General features: G+C 35.4%; 1 protein-coding gene across 1 annotated transcript in view; it reads right to left on the bottom strand.

The window, feature by feature from the left end:
* Positions 1-14,642, bottom strand: part of LOC127625727 (ethanolamine kinase 1-like) — a 31,626-nt gene that overhangs the window by 8,054 nt on the left and 8,930 nt on the right. Inside the window, exons 3-4 of the mRNA XM_052101091.1 lie at positions 7,145-7,285; positions 403-545 (exon numbers count right to left, since the gene is read on the bottom strand). Coding sequence (XP_051957051.1) covers positions 403-545; positions 7,145-7,285 — 284 coding nt within the window. The remainder of the gene's footprint in view (positions 1-402; positions 546-7,144; positions 7,286-14,642) is intronic.

Genomic DNA, 14,642 nt, shown 5'->3' with positions numbered 1-14,642 from the left:
AATGGATATAAAATATTTTATTATGTGGGAATAAAGTGTGATACATGAAACTAGCACAGTTAAGTACGAAATCGGTTGCCTTGAACAAAGAACAATTATACAGTTAAGCGGTCGTTATCCAAAAAGCAGCGATAAACCAATCAGTATCAAGTATTCCAGAAAGCGGTGTATAAGTCTTGATATTATTGGTTAATATTCTTTTTCCCTACTCATGAGGATTGATTTCATCAGCAGAAATTTAACATCTTTAAGCTAAAAATGAAATTTTTACATTCCGTTAATAGATTTGTATCCCTCATGTACTGTGCCCTAATGAATTGTGCACAATGAATCCTGGGACATATGATGAAAGTAAATAGTGTATATTGGTGCTGATGTAGAAATATTTCAAGCAAAACTCACCTTCTTCTTCATTGTGAATGATGTTCTTGCAGAGCAGGTCGTTGTGGCAGAGCACAACAGGAGAGCCCAGCTGCGACAGGTGCTCCTTCATCCATGCCATTTCCTGTTCCAGAACGTCCTGACTGGGCACTTCCTGTTGAATTCTGAGAGAATGTAAAAAAAACAAAAAAAACAAAAACAGAACAGATCTGTGAGATTCAAGCACATTTTGGAAAAACAAAAGACACAAACATATATATATATATATAAAAAAAAAGGACTATGAGAAGTTTGATTTTGCATAACAGGGAAATATAATAATAAATAAACAAGATTTTGGTTTAAACACTTTACAATAATTGTATTGTAACTCAACCATTACGATGAATTAATGAGAAACATAACTTGTAAAGTATTTATTAATACTGGCTAATTTGTGCATATACTAAAATGTTTTACATTATAAGAATTCAATGTGATTAATAATATTAAAAAATAACTCTTTGAAAAGAATTTAATGCAATTTATCAAGCCCCTGATTCCATAATAACAGATTTTCCTATGAATGAAGAAATTCATAGGCTACCTGATTCAAGCTTGAAACCTTCATATTTTTGCAAGTCGCAGTCAGCAGAGGGCAGTTAGCACAACTCCAGCTGCACATGCAACAAACTCAGCTGCATGACGCAAAACAGAATGCAGTGGTGTTGAGATGTTTTAAAGTTTCGTTTTTGAAAGTTTCAAACTACACTTAACTTAAAACACAGCATTTATGGCGCGAGATGCTGAAAACAAGTGAAACGCAATGCAACCACATTTAAAACGCTCTTCGGACTTAACAACATTAGTTTACATGAACTAACAATGAACAATACTGTTACAGCATTTATTAATCTTGGTTAATTTCAAAATATAGTAATGCATTTTTAAAATAATACGTTGTATATGTTAACATTAGTTAATGCACTATGAACTAACATGAACAAACAATGAATTTTTATTAACGAACATTATAAATTCTGTAAAATATATTGTTCATTGTTAGTTCATGAATCCTAAAGCATCAACTAATAGGGATGCACCATTGTATCAGCTGCCGATATTTATCGTCCAGTTATTGACCAAATTAAAACCATCAACATATCAGTTTTAAGCATGAAAACGCAGATATGAAAAACCAATGGTTGATTTATAATTAAAAGGTGCACTCAGTCATTTTTACCTCATTAAAAAAAGTTTAACTCCTAAAGACATGAATTGTAATTTTCCAATATATGTAGGAAATCATGAGTGCTCACATTAAAATGAAGACTCCAGTCATATCAGTAACCTTATAAAAGCTGTTTTAGTCTAAAAGGAGAGGGTCCGCACATGGGGGCTGCCATGTTACAATCACATGACCAGCTGAATTCTACTCACTTAATCTCATTAAACCTCCTGTTATTTGACACTTTCACTAATTGATTAAAGTAATCATGGCTTACAGTGAATACTACATTTCTACATTGGCATCTGTAACTGAAAACTATTGATTTTAACTTATGCTGCATCCAAGCCACTAGGTGTCAGTGCAAGTCCAAAATGACACAAAGACAAACGTTACTGAGTGCTCCTTTAATTAGTAACACACTTTGTAAAACTCTTAATTTGAATGAACATTCCAAAAATAATAACAGCAAAAAGATGTAGAAGGGTTGGCGCTCCTGAGAAAATATTCATATTCTTTCTTGTCCTCATGTTAATACAGAAAATGAACATGAATAAATGCAAGTGACAGCTGTGAAAACCTATAGTCTACATGATGAGGAAAACCATTCAAAACGCTTGAAACCAGCAGATTTTGACTTCTGATGGCATGATGCCCATTAATGTTGCATGATTGATTGAATTATGATTGAAATCGCAATATGGCCTTGCGCGATTACAAAACCTTAAAAGGCTGCATTTCTGCCTTCAGCGCATCACTCAGCACTGTATGAGCAAGCAGCGCACTCTAGCGGTCAGCATGGCATTATTCATTGCCTATTATACCACTATAATAAAGAATTTAGAAGAAGCCTTTTTTTCCCTTTGGATAAAACTTTTTAATTTCAATGATGTGGTTGCATATGCAGTGTATGAATTTGTAATGTTCTATCATATACAGTACCTACAAGTAAAATGTGAGTTCTGTTGTTTTGAAGTACAAAATAACCTTTTTTTCATATCAATCATCATGTTATCATATATAGGTACTTTTCTTCCATTTATCTATATATCATTGTGGCTCTTTTAAAAATGTTGCCCCGTCATATGTTCAACAGATTCAATCGATGTTCAATTGAAATTAATTATTGTTAGAACAATGGAAAAACTTTTTTAAACACTACAAATTTTTAAAGCATAATTCCAAAGTAAAAGATTGATCTGATGACAAAATAAGGTAAGTGGCAACTGGCAATATATCGGTATCGGCCTATGGTTTTGGTTAAAATCAGTATCAATATCGGCCAACAAATGTCATATCGTTGCATCCCTATTAACTAATGTTAACGAAAGGAACCTTTTTGTAAAGTGTTATCTTGTAAATTAACAAACCAAGAATAATAAATGCTGTAAAATCATTAAAGCATAAAGCTAAAGAAACTTTTAGAAAAGATCAGGAGTGCTAGGAAAGTAAAAAGTACTTTTTCACATGTCAAAATGAAATTAGATTACACAAATCAGCAAATATATTTCACTTCAAATCTCCCCAACACAAAATGATCTGATCCTTGCAAACATCAATTATTTGATTGTAATGATAGTTCATCCAGTTAAATGCTTTAATACATTTTCCAATAAAACAAATTTGCTTCTAAAACGCTTCATCAGGCTTTTAACTTAAAAGGAGAGATTAACAAATAGAAACTAAGACAGCTGATAATGTGTGCCAGTCCATCCGTGTGACCACTCTCTCCTGGTAATGGACTTAAAGTGTTATTACTAGAATCTTCTTTTACATTGCAGTGGCTGAATTACAACTCTGCAAACAAATCTGTGATTTGTTGCATCATTTTTTGCATACATTTAAAACCACGATAGAGTAATAGAACACAATGGATTTAAATCACCCTGTTAGACACATGCCTTGTGACACAGATGTTCTAATGGCTGATAGCGCTACAGCCACATGACGCAAATCACTTTGCATGTGTCTGATCTGTGGTTTGTGATAAATGGCAGAATGCAAACACTGAGCAGCTCGTAAAGGCAAGCAGCATGGTAACGTTGACAATGAAGTTGATTACAGTACATCGTAGCTTAGTGTACGAGATTAGAAAAATGAATGCAATCAGGGTTATGTGATAAATAAATTTAAAGACTAATTTTACTTTCAGCATTTTATTGCAAAAGCATGTTATCTTGACAAGTGCTCTTTTTTCAAACAACACAAAAAACTGTTAGAAATGGGCTGTCAAGAGGGTTTTAAAACTAAATTCGAAATTTTTAGAATTACAATTGCAGTGATATAGCGATTGTTTATTGTAAAGAACATATCTGGCTGTTAACAAATGTGCGTATAAAGATAAAAGATTTGGCCAATTCTTATTTTCAAATATTAAGAAAAGTAAAACGAGAAAAGAAACGCTTCAATAGATGGTTCTATGTTAAATTAGTGTTGCACAGTTGCCTATACCGGAGCCATAGTACTACCACGGACTCAAGCTTTATAATAACCCCGGTATCACAGTGTTTTCATTAAATACATTTGTATGTACGTACCTAATGCTTATAGATACAACCACCAAAGACATTCACCTCTGGTGGCGGTTTACACCGAACGTGCACGTCTTTATCTTTGCAAGCAAATGCTAGACAGACATCTTTTACTATCGCATTGCTGTTTTTGTCAGCATCTCGTGCAGTAATTATGCGTTTTATTAGACGCTGTGTTATTTTAAAAGGAAATTCAACCTTTAAAACGACCAAAATTCATTTTTTTTCCATTGCACTGTCCCTGTTTTAGCCCAAGAATGTCATCATCATCAGTGCTTGGCACAGAACCAAAATTCGAATGTTCATTTTAGGAATCAATTTAGCATTTTAATTTGAAAAATTCAATATTCAAATTTTAGTTTTAATTTGACAGCCTTAGAAGAAATAAAGTCATAAAGGTTTGGAACAACATAAGGGTGAGTAAATTATGACAGAATTCTAATTTTTGGGATTAAGTAATTAAAGTAAGGGACTACTTTTTGTTGTTCAATTATTCACCCCTAATATATTATCATATTAAATAATATTATTGTTGCATTAAACACATGACACATTTAAATTAAGCTGGCTCATTTAAATCCAAAATGTAATGGTAACACTTTACAATAAGTTTGTATTTGTTAATGAACATCATTTTACAGCACTCATTAATTGCAATATATACTAATATTGTTTTTTAATTAAAAGTTGTATATGTTAACAAATACAACCTTATTGTAAATTGTTACCCATTTAATGTGCAACAATGAATATTGTTATTTGATCATATTATATGATCAAAAAGACAGTGCCCCCTTTCTGTGTTGTATTGTGTTTGGTTGAAAAGCATGCAAGCACATGTCTTCTATAAAGTTTTCTATGAATATTGCCCAACAACCTGGCCACATGAAACTTTATGCTTGACCTTCATTAAAGTATTTATGATATACAGTGTTCCCATGACAGGGCTCCAGACTAAAAAAAATTACTAAGGAGCCATTGGGTCCTAAACTGAAACATTTGAGCCAAATGGCTGTTTTAGTTGCCACATCACAGAATTGCCCAATTAAGATTGTTGTTCAAAAACAAGACAGAAAGTCAAATTAAAGACAGCTGATAACTCATTATATATATATATATATATATATATATATATATTAAAACTTGTGAAACAAAAGGTGAATGCAAATTTGTGCACTCAACTATACAGTGTGTGTATATATATATATATATATATACAGTACATACACACACACACACACTCACCTAAAGGATTATTAGGAACACCATACTAATACTGTGTTTGACCCCCTTTCGCCTTCAGAACTGCCTTAATTCTATGTGGCATTGATTCAACAAGGTGCTGAAAGCATTCTTTAGAAATGTTGGCCCATATTGATAGGATAGCATCTTGCAGTTGATGGAGATTTGTGGGATGCACATCCAGGGCACGTAGCTCCTGTTCCACCACATCCCAAAGATGCTCTATTGGGTTGAGATCTGGTGACTGTGGGGGCCATTTTAGTACAGTGAACTCATTGTCATGTTCAAGAAACCAATTTGAAATGATTCAAGCTTTGTGACATGGTGCATTATCCTGCTGGAAGTAGCCATCAGAGGATGGGTACATGGTGGCCATAAAGGGATGGACATGGTCAGAAACAATGCTCAGGTAGGCCGTGGCATTTAAATGATGCCCAATTGGCACTAAGGGGCCTAAAGTGTGCCAAGAAAACATCCCCCACACCATTACACCACCACCACCAGCCTGCACAGTGGTAACAAGGCATGATGGATCCATGTTCTCATTCTGTTTACGCCAAATTCTGACTCAACCATCTGAATGTCTCAACAGAAATCGAGACTCATCAGACCAGGCAACATTTTTCCAGTCTTCAACTATCCAATTTTGGTGAGCTCTTGCAAATTGTAGCCTCTTTTTCCTATTTGTAGTGGAGATGAGTGGTACCCGGTGGGGTCTTCTGCTGTTGTAGCCCATCCGCCTCAAGGTTGTGCGTGTTGTGGCTTCACAAATGCTTTGCTGCATACCTCGTTTGTAATGAGTTGTTATTTCAGGCAAAGTTGCTCTTCTATCAGCTTGAATTAGTCGGCCCATTCTCCTCTGACCTCTAGCATCAACAAGGCATTTTCACCCACAGGACTGCCGCACACTGGATGTTTTTCCCTTTTCACACCATTCTTTGTAAACCCTAGAAATGGTTGTGCGTGAAAATCCCAGTAACTGAGCAGATTGTGAAATACTCAGACCGGCCCGTCTGGCACCAACAACCATGCCACGCTAAAAATTGCTTAAATCACCTTTCTTTCCCATTCCAACATTCAGTTTGGAGTTCAGGAGATTGTCTTGACCAGGACCACACCCCTAAATGCATTGAAGCAACTGCCATGTGATTGGTTGATTAGATCATTTCATTAATGAAAAATTGAACAGGTGTTCCTAATAATCCTTTAGGTGAGTGTATATATATATATATATTACACTGTATAGTTGAGTGCACAAATTTGCAGTTTTCGCAACCATTTCAGTAATTTATACAAATATATAAGGTAAAAGTTTTTTTTTTTTCTTTAGTACTGCCCTTCAGAATATACATTTCAGATATGTACCTAAAGTATAGTATGCATATAGTAGTGTGTTGCCTTCTTGAGCATCAGGGAAAGTTACATTTACTTTGCACCTTGTGTAATAGTTGTGTATGAGTCCCTCAAATGTCCTAAGTATCAAAAGCTGGATCTCACATCACACTATAAATAATTTATATATATATATATATATATATATATCATCACGGCTTGTGCTGTGTTTTTGTTACCCGCAGCCAGCGAGCTCATATCATCAACAGAAAAGGTGAAAAGCGGCGCGAGACACGCTGGCACTCTAAAGATATATTCAATAACTCTGACGAAAACCACATATGAAAGCACACATCCCGACCGTCTCCAATGGCAACTAGATTTTAACTTATTGTCACAGCAATTTATTTTTGGTCGCAGTCTGGAGCCCTGCATGCTCTGAGAGGGTTACCTGAGGTTGGAGGCTTGGTCGGTGAACTCTGTTGCCACTAGCGAGAAGTACTTGCGCATTTTGATCCACAAGTTGGGTTTGGGAATGCAGCCGTTGTGGGCGTGGATGGCATGAATGCGGGCCATTTCTTGGGCGATCAGTCTACAAATAAAAACAAAAAGTTATAATTTTCAAGACATGCTGGTATACGAAGGAAAGTTCACCCAAAAATATCATAATTTACTTACCGTCATGTTGTAACAACCTATATGACTTCCTTCCTCAGCCACCATTCACTTTCATGGCATATTTTTTTTACATTAGACTGAAAGTGAATGGTTTCGGAGGCTGTTAGTCCCTAACATTCAACATTTTGTCTTCCACATAAGAAAGAAAATCATGCAGGTTTGAAACAGCATGGGGGAGAGTAAATGATGACAGACTTTTCATTTTTGTGTGATCTATTCCTTTAAAAACAATGTCTGTAAAAGGCAGTTTGTGTGGAAAAATTGACATTATCCCAAGGTCACTGGTGTAGTTTTTGATATGGTTCACTGAGATTACATGACCCTCACAAAGAGAATGAATACATCAAGTGCACTTGAACTTTACTCTACATTTTTAGTTAGCTTTAGACTTTAAAAGGAAGGTTTCTACGTCAATATTTAAAGTACAGGCTCACAAATTCTTAAAAAGCACTTCAAATGAAATATATATTTTACAATGTAATATATATATATATATGTTGTATAATTCACTATTATAAGGGTCAAAGTTTAAATGACGTTTTTGATAATGTTTAACTATTGTTGATTTCAAGTAGTGATACTCAAACTTATACAAACATATCTTCTATTGCATAATGAAAGAATGCATTTGATCTCAAAGGAGTGTAAAAATGTAATGTCCATTATGCTACTGCTATAAAAGTGTGAATGGTGGATTCCCAGCGTGGTTTGATCCCCACAGCCACCACCATTGTGTCCTTGAGCAAGGCACTTATCTCCAGGTTGCTCTGGGGGAATTGTCCCTGTATTAAGTGCACTCACTGGAAGTCGCTTTGGATGAAAGCATCTGCCAAATGCATAAATGTAAATGGGATGACAACGAGGCTGTGAGGGATAGACGTACAGTCTCTTCAATGGGTTCTACTTCAGTATAAAGTGTTTTTGGATCGTTCCACGGAAAAAACATTGAATAAAAACTTATTTTCAAGAACATTCAGTAGACCAAAAACTCCAGACAACAAGAGTTGTGGAAAATCAGATGTGATCTAGGATCTACAGCTTTATACTGTGCATGCCATTGAAGAGAAGTAAGTCTATCCCTCACAGCCTCATTGCTATTCCCATTAAAAATAAAAGATGGCGCTACCATGAATAAGGTCTTTAAGCATTGGTATAGTGGAATATTTTACTCACACAAAACTATTGTATGGCTCAATGGACTACTTTTTGGAGCTCAACAGTTCTATTACCCATTTAACTAGGGGAAGAATGCAGCAAAATGTAAGAAACAAAGAAATAAAAAGGGTTAGAGTGACATTTGAGTGAACTATTCCTTTAAGAAAACACTGAAGTAAGTGATTTTGCCACAGTGAAAACAAATAGCATAAAATGGGATCGAAAACTATCCTACAACATGCCATATCATACCTATGTTTACATCAGATTTAAACAATATATTGTTTTTTTAACATCGTGTAAAAGCTGGACAAGTCAGACTAACAGCCCTAGCTAGATAATGTGATTGTAGCTTGGCTTCATCCAACATTTAACTGGACCACAGTTGGACTCAGCGTATTTGACATCAAATACTACATTACACATTGAGTTGTGTATACTTGGACAGACAGATGAGGACTGCACTCATAAAACAGGACTCTGGATGAACTTGATTCAATCGTGAATACTGGTTCCACATGTTTGAAGTGAATAATCTCAACTCAACTACTGAAGAGAGAACCTAATTGAATTGGGCAAACCCAACAAAATTAGATATGCCAAAGTAATTCAGAGACATTTTTTATTTCTTTATATACTAACAGGTGACAGTGAATGTTAGCACACTAAATACATGCTGGTGGGAAGCACTTCAGTGTGCAGCTTAGTAACTATGCTATGGTTAGCACAGTAATTGTTAAATAAAAAAGTGCAATAAGTATCGTGCTATACATGCATCCGTTGTCATCATTAGCTTAAGCTATTGGTAACTCCCAAACAGCAACATATCTTGAGATTTGGAAGAGTTTCTGTTAACAAAACATTAAACACAAAAAGTATCCACCTTTATAATCATCTTGCACAAAAACACATAAAATAACACTTAATTTTTACATTTACTCTCCCTGTCAAGTCCCATGCAAAGCATGCTGGGAAGTAGAAATCACCTGCCCAGTTTCAGTTATCCAAACAAAAACTATTCATGTTGTCCCAACACAAATTAATTAAAGTTAACTTTTTTCATGTCCTTTAAAACACAGACAAGATTGGAATTGGTTAAAACATATGAACAACCCATAAAGGAAGAACCAAAACAGCATCTTTAAGCTAAAATACAATGAAGTACTCTACTTGTTCTAACCTAAATTTTGAAGTAAAAGGACCGTCTTAAAGGGTTATTTTTAGAATGAACACTCTAGGGCTGCAACAACGAATCAATACAATTGATAATTATTGATAATGAAAATCATCGACAACAAATTAAATTATCGAGTCTTTGAATATATGCAGCCAACATGGAGAAGCTCAGCCAGTGATGTCACTTTACAGCCTAGTGAAAATGTTTTGCATGATGAAACTCATTGAAAAATGACGGAGACAAATGAATGCAGAAAAAACACAACCCAATTTGTCCAGCGCAAGAGAGCATTATATATAAACACTTCAAAGACGATCATTATGGAATGATTTTCCGGACATTATTCAAAAGGAATTGCAAATTGTATTTGCAATTGCGTTTTCAATTTGTGGACGCATAAAATGTGACATAATCCAAACGCAATTGCAAATCGCGCATTACCGTTTGCATTTTCGTTTAAGCGAACGCACAGTGACTGCCAGATTTCAAATGGAAAAGCAAAGTCCGTTTGCAACTGTGTTTCCCATATCTTACGAGTTTTGGCCCTGTCACCTCGAAACATTGTTCAGATGATGTGATTCTAGACGTTTGTCAAGTTTTTGTCATTAAAATGCTCTTGTATGTAGGACTAATTTCTTACGCATCTAATCTGCCTCCGTTGCTAATTCCAAAACGTCATTTTAGAGTTAGTAACGGAGGTTTGAGCCACTGACAGCAGACTAATGCAGTTATTAGTGTAGTTATTAGAGAGACAGAGGTTGCAATAATGAGACAGAAAATCATGTGCGTCATATTATTTAATTTATTTATTAATTCATACGTTATAATTCATTCGTTAATTCGAACGAATTTATTAAAATTAAACTGCACGTTAAACACATTGACAGCCCAAGCTGTTGTTTTTTTGGTGTTTTCTTCATGTTTTTCAGCCCTCGAAGTCGGTCTAGCTGTTCTTCGCTGATTGTTTTATGTCTTTTGTTGTTGCCGGCTGCCTTTGATGTCCTCTTCCGTTTATTTGTTTTTTCATCTGAGCTATCCAATACTGCGGTCGCCCAGTTGTTAAAATGTTTATGTTCACCGTAAATATTAAAATTTACTTCCGGAAAATCAAAATAGTCTGTCATTTTTTCCCCTCTTGAAGTTGAAGTGGATTTGTCGCTGTCACTTCTTGTTATGAATTGTATCCTATTTTCCGTTATTACAGTTGACTACGCGAAGTGATATGGAACTGTAATGCGGTCAAGACCTGCCTGGAACTATTTTAGCCGTGCGTTTCCCTGAAAATAATTGCACACCTTAGAACGTTCTCAACCAATCAGAATCAAGCATTCAACAGCCCTGTAGTATAAGTAGGGATAATCCACGGCTAGCCATGCATTAAAGGATTTTAATGCACGACGTAGAGGCGAAGAACCACCCGACGCCGGCGGAGGGTGGTTGCTCTACGTCGTGCATTTAAATCCTTTAATGCATGGCTAGCCGTGGATTATCCCGCTTATACCACGGTTATTTGCCAAGTTAAAAATAAGTTAAAGCTGTAACTGATGTTAATTTTGTAAAAATAATGTAATTTTTTAACAGACGTGTAAAAATGACGGTTATTTTCTTAAGTTACGGCTCGTTAGTTCTAGCACTCGGTCCACTTTAAATAAAGTAGAGCCATCGGATTGCTTTTATTTGAATGAATTATCACATTTATTTAAATTCATTATTAAAAGAGAGAGACAAAGAACTGAAAGAGTCCCCTCGTTGCTTAAGCATATAGCTAACTTAATGATTATTTAATGGATTTATTAAAATTATTTATGAATGACAGGCAACACTGACAGTGACAAGGCAATCCATCCATCCATCCATCGTCAACCGCTTATCCTGTGTACAGCGGTCGCGGGGGGCTGGAGCCTATCCCAGCTAACATTGGGCGAAAGGCAGGGGACACCCTGGACAGGTTGCCAGTCCATCGCAGTTGACAAGGCAATCTTTATTTGAAATAATCATGTCATTTTTTAAATGAATTATGTTGAGTGTGAAATAAAACCGGTGTCTCTAACCACGATTAGGCTATATAAAGACACATTAAATTTATTGAAATGCATTAAATTAAATGAAAACAAAAAAATCAAACAGTTGGAAATTTCGATAGGGGATTGTTTTACTCAGCATTATACTAATTGATGTTAAACTCCACATTTCCATTTATCATGAAGTTAGACATGGAAAAGGGTAGGGTTATTTTCAAAACATTTCGAAAACATTTTCACTGTGGTGGAAAAAACGTGCTGGACACAAAGCGAGGCACGCACCTTCCGGGGCAGTCTAGCAGCTAATATATAATATATATAGGCCTATGTATTTATATAGTCTAGCACTATTATATATTACAAAAAAGATCGTATTATGTAAGACTATCTGCGTTCGCTTGGCGCTCCATTTGATCAATATTATTGTATTTTATTCAATACATTTTTAGGGTGATGACGCCATAAAATATGATGACAGACATTAGAAGCTTCATTCTAAAACCTCAATAGAAGTTTCGAATGTAAATATGACATGACATTTTGGTACAGTCTAGTATGAACGGTCAGAATGACCACTATGGCCATTCTAGTAGTTCTAGAATTCCGGTAGTTCTCGTGTTAAATGCAAGTACAAGTCTATTGCTTGATTAGTGTCCTTTGGAAGATCAAAGCGTGTCTCAGCCATGACAGTATTACAAATGTCATGGACAGTAATGTCTTTGTATTGAAGGCCAAGTTTAAAATATATCTCTATAAATTGTCTTAGACCCAAAGTAAAACCGGATTAAACTTGAAAGGCGGGACACGTTTACTTGCAATCCAGCTAAAATAGAGCTCCTGGCAGGATTTTGAGGGATCTCAGTATTTTTTTTAATGAAAAATTATCTCGTAATTCTGAGATAATTAAGTCGTTAATTCAGAAAAACAGAGTAGATTTTTTTCTCTCAAGTGAATGCAATACGCTTCCGTAGGACATAACACAATGCATACAAACATAATGTTGCATATGTGAGCACGCACAGACATATGCACCCTTTTGTGTTCTTGTATTGTTAAATGTGCCTAGACTTTGATTTATAGTGACCTCCACATCTACTTAAGCCCATATCTTATTTCATATATGGGATGTATTTGTTGTATGTATTTTATTAATTATAAATCTTAAACTCAATACTCTGTAATTTTTGTTTTAAATTTATAAGCCTAACCAGGGACAGGGGTTGCAAATTAGTCATGGCTAGAAACATGTATGCGTGGCATCTACTTTGTAGGCCTATTCTTTATAAAGCAATGTTCTATGCATTTGTCCCTGTCAAATAAACATTAAAATAAATACAAAATAAATAAAGAGGTGATGCCCTGAACAGACGCCGGTTTATTTGATCTTGACTGTCGACTGTGAGTGACGTCTCTTCCCAAGACAAACACGCCCCATAGCCCAAACATCCCACCCTTGACCCTGATTGACAGGTTTCCGTGTAAGGCGTCAATGGAAATACTAAGGGAATTAGTATTCCATTTGAGTTTTGGCTGGCTACATACGTGACGCTGAGAAAGTGAAAAAGCAGATGGTAATTGAAATTGCTATTTAAATATGACAGGGCCAAAACTCGTAAGATATGGGAAACACAGTTGCAAACGGACTTTGCTGTTCCATTTGAAATCTGGCAGTCACTGTGCGTTCGCTTAAACGAAAATGCAAACGGTAATGCGCGATTTGCAATTGCGTTTGGATTATGTCACATTTTATGCGTCCACAAATTGAAAACACAATTGCAAATACAATTTGCAATTCCTTTTGAATAATGTCCGGAAAATCATTCCATAGGATCATAGTAAGCATACAGTTTAATGTGGAGCTGCTGCTGCTTCAGGTGTTCAGTGATTTATGTTGAATTAAAATCATTTTGATCGTTAATCCCGTTTCTCCTTCCACCTTTCCCGATGAATTAGAGGCTTGTCCGCCACAATAATGTATGCATGTTATGAATTCAAAATCAGGCAAGTATTTCACAAAACTGTATGTTTTTACCACGAGTGTGCGTATCCGCATCAATCAAACCAATCGCAATGGAGAAAGGGAGCGCCATCATTTTGATGATGTAATCAATCGTGCAGCTTTCATGGATGTCATGGTCATGTGTGCCGGTTTGTTGAAGTGTTTTTGATCGTTTCTCATCATGCAACCACATGTAATACAATGAGCACCAGGATGGGACTTTTCAGCACAAGAGTGAATCTGCACTGCATTTGCAGATGATTGTACCATGTTAAACTGTATATAATACTAAATATAATGTATAATAATGTTAAGAGTCCTGATATTTGATAGTGCCAAATGTAATGTCTGATTTCTCCAGTAAATTTATACTATGACAAATATTATTTTACTGGACAAGCATGCACTACACTTAAAATATATTTTTTAAAAGAATACTTTAGAAACATGTAATCAGTTACAACACGGATTTATAACTTACAATTAATTTAAAATACTTAAGTATTTTAAAATGTATGTAATCAGTGACTGTGTACAAGCATATGTATTTAAAATAATTATGTATTTTTCAGCTGGGCAAAATTAATAATATTTCTATTCTGGAAACACCATTGCCCTCTGCTGGGCTGATTTTTTTGGCCCACTCCATCACTGATAGATCATTTTACTCTTTAATAAACAGTACTTTTTATGTTTTGCAAGTAAAGGAAAGGAACTGTTTTGCATATGTCCTGAAAGTAATAATAATAATAATAAATACACACTGGTGGCCAAAACTTTTGAATAATGTACAGATTTTGCACTTATGGAAAGTAATTGGTACTTTTATTCAGCAAAGTGGCATTCAAATGTTGGTGGCGCTACGAACGTGACCCACAATAGCCACATCAATGTGATTAGCCCGCAAGGCCAAACATTT

Source organism: Xyrauchen texanus, chromosome 32 (assembly GCF_025860055.1).
Source record: "Xyrauchen texanus isolate HMW12.3.18 chromosome 32, RBS_HiC_50CHRs, whole genome shotgun sequence".
Taxonomy (NCBI): domain Eukaryota; kingdom Metazoa; phylum Chordata; class Actinopteri; order Cypriniformes; family Catostomidae; genus Xyrauchen; species Xyrauchen texanus.
Note: the sequence above shows the minus strand (reverse complement) of the source record. Positions and strands in the feature narration are given on the sequence as shown.